The 9,511-nt window shown below is 47.4% G+C and overlaps 2 protein-coding genes across 2 annotated transcripts; both read left to right on the top strand.

Annotated features, from left to right (window-relative positions):
* The first annotated feature begins 5,426 nt into the window (after nt 1-5,426).
* LOC112873359 lies at nt 5,427-6,129 on the top strand. The gene has a single exon (XM_025936331.1). It carries the CDS (start codon nt 5,427-5,429, stop codon nt 6,027-6,029), a length of 603 nt encoding a protein of 200 aa, XP_025792116.1. The 3' UTR covers nt 6,030-6,129.
* Nucleotides 6,130-7,211: 1,082 nt separating this feature from the next.
* LOC112877252 lies at nt 7,212-8,352 on the top strand. The gene has a single exon (XM_025941494.1). The coding sequence runs from the start codon at nt 7,530-7,532 to the stop codon at nt 8,163-8,165; it is 636 nt and encodes a 211-aa protein (XP_025797279.1). The 5' UTR covers nt 7,212-7,529; the 3' UTR covers nt 8,166-8,352.
* The last annotated feature ends 1,159 nt before the right edge of the window (nt 8,353-9,511 follow it).

Genomic DNA, 9,511 nt, shown 5'->3' on the forward strand with positions numbered 1-9,511 from the left:
TAATGAAAAACTAATTTTGTTTGACAAAATGCATGCACGGACAGAACAGGGGACGTTTGTCTAGTATATCAGGATTCGTTAGATTTGGTTCTGTAAGCAGTACCTTCACATCACAAGAACACAGAACAGTTCCTCCAATTTACTAGACCTTTTTTATATTTTATTTTCTTGCTCCGAAAATATATGCTGGATTTGTAAATTCAACTCTTAGCACAGGAACAAAAATGATACGCAAATCCAACAATTTTTTAGCTCGATCGACGTAGTACTGAAGCAACAAACTGGATGCAAATTTCAGGAGCGGACGAAAACGAAATAAACAGTTGGCGCACGAACACAGGTCTTACAAATAATCACAGCCAGCCGCCGTACCTCCCCGGAAGCGCGATGCAATCGGAGGCCCTATATCGACCTGCAAGGTCCCATCAACTGAAGGAGGATGGCGGATCGGCGACGCCGCGCACATCGAAGCCGGCAAATCCTCGCGCCCTTCCGGCCCTTGCCGCTGGAGCAGGCGAATATCCTCTGCATCGGAAGAGAAAAATATACTTCTAGGGTTTGATATAAGACAGAACATTGTGCTCAAACTGGACGGGACGTCCGGCGGCCGGCGGCGGCGGCGGATGGTAGTGAGGAGAGGGGATAACGAGAAGGTAGATGAGCTGCCCTTACGAGGAGGGGGGCTTATTTGTAATTTTATAGGGTCTTTTTTGCAGAACTAGGGGGCATTTCGTAAAATATTGGGTCGCGATTAGGGGGGATTTTGCAAAACATGGCTGCCGGGAAGGCCGCGCCGCCACCAGCGACCGCCGTCGTCTTCCATCCGAACGAACCCACCGGCACGGGAAGTGATCCCTAAGCGCGCCGCCGCCTCCAGAACTGCGCGATCTGTGGCCGAGCCCCCATCACGCTCGCCTAGCCGCAAGAACGCCAGCCGCCGGCCGGTGGCGGTGGGGCGGCAGCGCTGCTGCTCCCATCCCAGGAGACGCGGAGCAAATCTACGACGAGTCGCCAGGCGACCAATCCGTGCAGGGACACGTTTCCGGTGAGCAGGTCGGTGAAACTGCAGAAGGGCTCCATCCCCAGGAACGCCAGCTTGTCGTCGGTCAGCCGCGTCGCCGGTTCCGCGTACTTACGCCATGGCTCTGAACTTCCCGCTGTTCGATTCAGGTTCAGCACGCACGCACGCATAGAGTCAGAGATTGATAACTGATGTGCTCTGATGAATTGCTGTGACGGAGGCTGTTGCCTGTTGCACGGCTACGGGTTTGCAAAGCAGGGTGTTGCCGGTGATGAGCAACAGGTTCAGCCTTTTGATGTCCTTGTCCTCTCTGAACTGGGGCTCCACAGGCCTGGAGGAGGAGAAGGATCCCTTCCATGTCAATGTGTCCACTAGAGCAGCTATGCCCGGTATCACCAGCTTCTCCACTTGCACTGACGCCAACACCTGACAACGAAGGTGAGCGTCAAGAGTTTAGTAGCAGATTGATCAGTGAAACCAAGAGAGTTTCTCAAGTGTTTCTGCCAAGTTTTAAGCACAAGCACATGATAAATGGCAGGCAAATATATACACTACAACACTTGCTCTGCTATGCTCATTCACATGATAAATGGTTACTCATCAACTCTTAGCTCTGCATATTCTTTGCATGCTCTGCTTCCTCTTATCTCCAAAGGTTCAGAATTCAGATCAACTGTGAACTGCCTTCACATCACAACCTACAAGACTACATTTGGAACCAGGGGACCCTAATCTCGACAGCATCAGGCGACACCTCCCCATCGGTAACAGTTGACACGACGGTGAGCATTCATTGGGACGAGTCTCCATTGACTTCGAGAGGAGTCGTTCAGATAGCCGAGCGGAATAATAGGGAGGTGAGGATATGAACTATAACTGAATGTTTTCTGACAGATGTAACCTGACAAACGTAATCTGAACTTCATACGGAACAAAATTTCACGGGACAATAACGGTGAAGTTTCTGATGCTAGAATCGGGGGATGAATCATGCCCCCTGACAAGGTACATGGTGTGCTCTAACTAAAGAAGACTCTCCTCAACCTCCATTGATGAACTAACAACCTGATCTATCAAGTACGGCCACGCCGCGCCCTAGCTAGGCTAGCCGTCTCAAGTTCATGCGCACGTCCACCGAGCCGCGCACCACGGACCGCGGCTTCCCTCCCGCGTCCCGCGGCGCCGGCAGCTCCCAGTCCAGCAGCGGCACCGTCTTGCCGAACTCCAGCGTCCCCTCCACCCTCGAGGGGCGCTCCTCCACCTCGCTGCGGCGCCTCCTCTTCTGATCCTCCGCCTCCTCCTCGTCGTCGTCGTCCCCGATCACCAGCGCGTCGAGCAGCGGCACCCGCGCCCTGCCGATCACGGCGATGTACTGCGAGGTGTGCGGCCCCCCGCGGGTCACCACCACGTCCCTGTCCCTCCTCTGGCGCATGTCCCGGTCGACGCGCTCCACGTGGATGTCGAGGGACTCGCGCGCCCAGCCCGACACCATGGGGATCCTGATCGGCAGCCTCCACCGCTTGATGTCTTCCATGGCTTGAGCCCTGACATACCTCCTGATGTCCCTCTCGCTGATATCTTCGTCGACGTCTTCCTCATCCAACTCGAACGGGAGCATCTTCGGCCGGCAGACCACCTTGTCGCGGAAGCTCACGTACACGAAGCAGAACCGCGGCCACGCTGGGCCGGCGTAGCCGCACATCCTCGGGCACGTGAGGCTGACCTCCAGCAGGCCCTCTGAACGAGGGGAAAGATCGACCACCTCAGCCATAGGGGCGGAAGCTTCTTCGATCAGACGGCGACTCCGTATCGCCGCCGCCGTCTACGGGCTTTGTATTCTCTTTACATGAACGTAATGAAGGAGTCGGGTAGAGCTAGGTTTCTGAAACAATTCCCCTTGACCTAGGTTTCCAAATATCTCTAACCCTTTTACAGCAGATAATTCATTGCTGCTAAAAAGTTAGATATGGCACAAATAAATTGTCAAAGATACTGTTAATAAATATATACCGTAAAAATATATCGACACGTTTTAGAAAATAGAACGGATCGGAAAAGATTAGATTCTACAATGGCCGTAGTTCGGATTGAAGATATAGCAACAATAAGGCCTTGTTCGTTTCCTACTCTCTAAACTTTAGACCCATCACATCAAAGAGAATCTTGCTATTTAGAAGTATTAAATAAAATCTGTTTATAAAACTTTTTGCACAGCTGGGTGCTAATTCGCGAGACAAATTTAATGAGCCTAATTAATCCATAATTTGCCACAGTGATGCTACAGTAATCATCCGCTAATTATGGACTAATATACCTCATTAGATTCGTCTCGCGAATTAGCACTGGGGTTCTGAAATTAGTTTTGTAATTAGACTTTATTTAATACTTCTAAATGACAAGATTCTCTTTGATGTGACCCATCTAAACTTTAGGCCTCAGGAAACGAACACACCCTAAATTGTCAAAGAAAAACATAGTGGTAATATAAGCCAAAATGATACAGTAAATTAATATTACCCTGGAAATATGTCAACGCGTTTTTCTAAAAAATAGAACAGAAAATATTAGATTCGGGGGGTGGGGGCGGGGCCTCTGGACTAAAAAGATATAGCAAAAACAATTTATCCAAGAAAAATAAAGTTTTAATATAGCCTAGAAAGATATTGTAAAACAATATACCCTAAAAATATATCAGCACGTTTCTAAAAGAACAAAGGAAAATAAGATTTTCACGTGGCCAGAGTTTGGATTGGGGATATAGAAAAATTGGAGAGGCAAATTTTGTGATGATAAAGCATTTAAAATTAGTGTGGAAACATTATACAAAGATCAAAATTATTAGTGCATATTTGCATAATGTTTAGAGACACATCGACTTTTTTTAGCCAATGTATATAATTGTCAATAGTTATATATTATATTCATATCTTTGTGGATTTTCATTAAATGTTCGCTAATATTTTGTGTGAAAACAAAAGAATGTCTTACCCAGAATACTATGTTTGTGGTTGAAAAGAAAAAATTTCTTATTATTGTATTGCCGGACATTGGCCGTCGAAGTTATAGCTAAAGGGGAGAATTTGGCTTTACAAAGCATTGAAACTTGATATAAACATTATGAACATCAAAACTATACATGTTTTTATCACATATCAATTAATGGGCACATTTAGTCTCTACTAGAATTTACTTGAGAACCATTGTTAGATATCACACTTTTCTTTATTTAGTCTAGACTTTATAGGTACCATGTTTTCCTAGTACAATGATATATGTATAACCCATGTCTAAGTCTTTGTGAACCATTATATCTATATTGAAGCAGATTTAATCATATATCCCTTGTAATATGGTTTTGCTTTTGCTTTTGTGTAAGCCACATTTATACAACAAAACACGTGGAAAAAATATTTTTCATCTCTTAATTGTCCTAAAAGTGTAACTTTCATCCCTTATATTTTAATTAGTGCAATTCAACTCCTTAACTAACTAAATTAGTGCACTAATCATCTGCACCGTGCGGCTTAACATTGGTTTAGTGCCATACGCCGGTTTAGGTTATGCAATCATCTGAATAATAGTAATTGCTTAGTCATGTCATATCAGTTGTTGCAGCTGAGCACCTTTCGATGTCCAAGTGCATGATGCTGCTTACGGGGGGTGTTTAGTTCCCTTGGATTTATTTTAAATACTGTCGTATCGAATGTTTGAAAACTAAACATAAGCTAACTAGCATAAGTCTAGGATTTATTCACGGGACGAATCTATCAAGGCTAATTAATTTATAATTAGCATATATTTATTGTAGCATCAATCACGGACTAATTAAGTTTAATAGATTCGTCTCGCGAATAAACCTCATAGTTATAAAATTTATTTTATTATTAATCTATATTTAATACTTTCAATTAGTGTCAAAACATAGAATGTGATGCCGCCGGCTCGCAGTTTCGATCTCCAACTGCAACCGGCGCCTTGTCCCGTTATCCTACATATCACTTCCATGCGGCAATGGCGAAGAGAACTGGAACACGCAACCATCATCAGATCTGAAAACCGTGTGCGGCATTAAATGAGAATCTTGGCCGCGTGCGAAGATATGCCCGAAATGGATTCCAAACATCATATCGCTCATCGCGAAAAGGGGTGACGAGGAGTTCGGATTCACTCTGAATGGGAGCGTATCCGGCGTCAGATTGCACTGAGTGCCGGCCGCGGCCAGTAGCCAGATATCGAGAGAGCTCTCGAGCCGGCTGCCTCGACGACCCGACGAGCGGCAAAAGAACACGTCGACGGTGACCCGGGGCACCCACACACCACCAGCCATTAGTAGCCCCCCGATCTCCCCAGTCTCCATCCGAGCTTCATCGGGCCGGACGGTGAGGTCGCCCTCTTGGTCGCTTTCATGCGCCCCGACGGCGCTGGGATGGATGGCGGACACGTGTACCCGCTGCCTCTGCCGCCGATGATGGCGCGTCCGCACGGGAACGTGGACGGGAACCACCAGCAGCAGCAGCAGCTGCCGTTGCCGGCCAACATCTGGGCGGGCAACGACGCCAACACGCTGCTGGTGGTGGCGACGCTCCTCACCGCGCTCACGTACCAGCTCGGGAGCAGCGTCCCCGGCGGGTACTGGCAGGACACCCAGCCCGCGGAGGCCGGCGGCAAGCAGCCGCACGCCGCCGGCGACCCCGTCATGCGCGACCTGCAGCCCCAGAGGTACTGGGTGTTCATGGCGGCGAGTTGGATGGGGTTCGCGGGGTCGATGCTGATGACGCTGAGCCTGCTGGTGCGGATGCCCGTGGACTCGCGCCGCGTGCGGTGGTCGTTCGCGGCGGCCTACGCCAGCCTCGTGCTCACCTTCCGACTGTCGCAGCCCAAGACGCACATCTCGCTGGACATCCTCATCTGGGTGGCCGTCACCGCCTTCCTCTGGCTCATGGTCAGCGTCCGGGCGGAGCACCGGGCGCGCATCGCCCGCCTCCTCTGCGGCGCCGGCGACAACTAACTCATCCAAACTGGTCCCTCAGTGCTCGACTAGGTTGTAGGTTGCCGTGATTTCGTTGTAGTTTCTCCTCCTCCTGACTTCTGATTTGGGAGAACATGAACATTGCAAATGCCGTAGTTACTACTTGGGCTCTGCCAGTAATATTTCTGAAAGCGAGCTGTAGGATTGGGGCAATTAGAGAATTTTCTGTAGAGAACCCAGGATTTACATGGAAGTTGGATGAAATGGGAACAAAGAACATGAACGTTAGATCAGTATATGGCTTCTGCTCTACTGTAGTTCCAGCTTCCATTGCAACTCGTTAACTGTCAAACCTTTCAATCGATTAACTTGTTGAACTCTATTACAGTATCTTTGCTGACTTCTATTATGCCTACCTTCAGATATTGTATTGGCGTCCGGTTGATGATAATCAACGATAACTGCAGAAAGAAGAAAACTGTCGATGATTCTCCTTGGTTTAGACATCGATCGTCTCAGGGACTCGAAGCTGTTCGTAAGGAAAGTTCAGAGTTTTGGTACCATACAGGCCTCTTACCGTTAACTATTGTTGTGGCCCACGTGCGAAAATCAGACCACCACTCTACAGAGTTGTTGGCAGTCCATGCTGCAAAGCAACAGGCGCGGGCAACACGCCGATGAACGTTCAAAGAAAACAGAAAGATATTTTATTTGAGATTCTGTTTTCTTTTTGACGTAGCATGTTTTTAGATTTGGTACATCTCAAATACTCATAAGGTACGCACACTGTCCTTATAAACATCTTCGAAGACTAAGGGTGTGTTCGTTTCCTGGGGTCTAAATTTTAGAGGGGTCACATCAAAGAGAATCTTATCATTTAGAAGTATTAAATAAAGTCTAATTACAAAACTAATTGCAGAACCCCAGTGCTAATTCGCGAGACGAATCTAATGAGGTATATTAGTCCATGATTAGCGGATGATTACTGTAGCACCACTGTGGCAGATTATGGATTAATTAGGCTCATTAAATTTATCTCGCGAATTAGCACCCAGCTGTGCAAAAAGTTTTATAAACAGATTTTATTTAATACTTCTAAATAGCAAAATTCTGTTTGATGTGATGGATCTAAAGTTTAGAGGGTAGTAAGCTAACACGACCTAAGCCAGCATATATGCTTGTACGACACAGCCCGAGTCCACCTTCGGTCAACCACACGCCACGGCATCGATGATTACACTCTGCACACCGTGTTAGAGTGGTAGTTGAGATTGGACAGTAGGAGTGCAGAGGAATAGAAGATACACAAGTGGCAAAAGCGGCTAGATAGGGTAGGGGACAAAAAAATATTGACTTGACCGAGAGAGACAGAGCGCTGCACATATATGTGCCCTGGATCCTCTGTTCTCTTCACCAGAATTCCAGAAACCAGCAGCGAGATTCCATTCACTGATCGATTGTACGGTTCAGCTCAACAAGACTCCATTAGCCTTCAGGTCAAGCACATCTGCCAATAACTTGCTGTTTCTTCGTGTGCCCATGGATCATCAGTACCCGCCCATGTGCGCGAGCGCACCGCCGACCCCGGGCAACATGGAGATGGCCCTCGTCGGCGTCGCGGCGTACCCGCCGGGCCCGGCGCAGGTCCTGCCCGTGCGGCCGCAGCAGCTCGGCGGGGGCGCCCCGGCGGACGGGGACAGGAGCGGTTGGGCGGGGAACGACCCCAGCACGCTGCTCGTGGTCGCCACGCTGCTCACGGCGCTCGCCTACCTGCTCGGCACCAGCATGCCCGGCGGCTACTGGCCGCATGACACGCCGTCCAGGGACAGAAGGGCGGTGTACCGCGCCGGCGACCCCGTCATGCGCGACCTGCACCGGCCGAGATACTGGGTGTTCAGGGCGGCGACCTGGGCGGGGGTCGCGAGCTCCATGGTGATGACACTGAGCCTGCTGGTGCGGATGCCCGTGGGCTCGCGGCACGTCGTGTGGTCGTTCTCCGTGGCCTACTCCAGTCTCGTGCTCACCTTCATCGTGTCGCAGTCCAGGACGCACCTGTCGCTGGACATCCTCATCTGGGTGGCGGTCCTCGCCCTCATCTGGCTTGTCGTCAGCCTCCACCCGGAGCGCCGGGCGCGCGTCATCCGGGCGATCTTCTGCTGCAACCGCGAAAACTGAAAGAAACCTCTTGCCTGTTTTTTTATGTATCTGAGTTTTTGTTTGCGGTTCGTCCCTAGGTCAGCTCATGGACTGAGTGTGAAACTAGTTGCTTCCGTATCGGTAATGCTACGTTTGATTGGCTTTTCTCAGGCAGTGAACCAATGTAAACTTGAATCCGTTTAATATCCATACAAATTGTGGCTAAGGGCCTGTTTAGATCAGGCCATAAAGGCAAAAAAATTTTGCAAAAACGGCGTTTTTGTCTTTACGCATCTAAACGGACCGGCGCATTTTTTTTTGCATTTGGGCCTTGTAAACGCAAAATTTTTTTGCGACGGAATCTTACCAATTTGAAGTACTAAATGAAGTCTATTTACAAAACTTTTTGCACAGATGGGTTGTAAATCGCGAGACGAATCTAATGATGTTAATTAATCCATGATTAAGCAATAATTAGCGGATGGTTACTGTAGCATCACTGTTGCAACATGGATTAAGTAGGCTCATTAGATTCGTCTCGCAATTTACAGCCCATCCATGCAAAAAGTTTTGTAAATAGACTTCATTTAGTACTTCAAATTGGCAAGATTCTTTCGAAAATTTTGCGTTTACGGCTTTTTTGCGTTTACGGGGTGGGAGAAATCTGTAAACTTTTACACCTCCCATTTTGCGTTTACACCTTTTTGCGTTTACAGGTCATCTAAACAGACCCTAAATTTGACTTGCAAAGTGTGTGAAGTAGAATTAAAGACGCACGCAATCATCACATACCATACTGGCATACTCATACCACCATGCGCCCCATCTCCTGCACATGCTACTCCATCCATTCCAATTTATATATTTTTAGATACATAGTTTTATTTTTACCTGTATCTAGATATACTGTATATGTAGATGCATAACAAAATTTATGTATCGGAAAAATAAAGCGGCCTATAATTTGGAAAGGGTGGAGTAGAAATTAATTGGTGCTAGCTCCCATTCTAGGACTACCGCCCACCAAAGTGCGAAACAATGCGCTTGACATAATTTCAGGAAAGAAAGTAGAAACTAGATATTGTGAACTAGCGAAGTGCACTATCCTTACCTATTTGCATCATTGTTGAGGTAGGTTTCACTATTGTTGTTTGGTTTTCAAATTCTGTTGAACCAGGCAAATATTCTTGATATGCTTCATAAATTTCTAACACTCATTTCCAAAGTGTTTCTAGCTTTTTATAAAAAAATAATTCAAATAACTGTCTTTCATAAAAAATTTCGGTGATGTACTTTGGTTCAGAAAAATCATTGAAGTATTTGTTTAAGAAATTGTTGACATGCTTTAGATATTGCTGAACTAAGCTTCAAAATGGTTGCCAGGT

The sequence above is a fragment of the Panicum hallii genome, chromosome 9 (assembly GCF_002211085.1).
Source record: "Panicum hallii strain FIL2 chromosome 9, PHallii_v3.1, whole genome shotgun sequence".
Taxonomy (NCBI): domain Eukaryota; kingdom Viridiplantae; phylum Streptophyta; class Magnoliopsida; order Poales; family Poaceae; genus Panicum; species Panicum hallii.

Coding starts and splice junctions, on each gene's coding strand:
- LOC112873359 (XM_025936331.1), top strand. CDS start 5,427: ATGCGCCCCGACGGCGCTGGGATGGATGGCGGACACGTGTACCCGCTG.
- LOC112877252 (XM_025941494.1), top strand. CDS start 7,530: ATGGATCATCAGTACCCGCCCATGTGCGCGAGCGCACCGCCGACCCCG.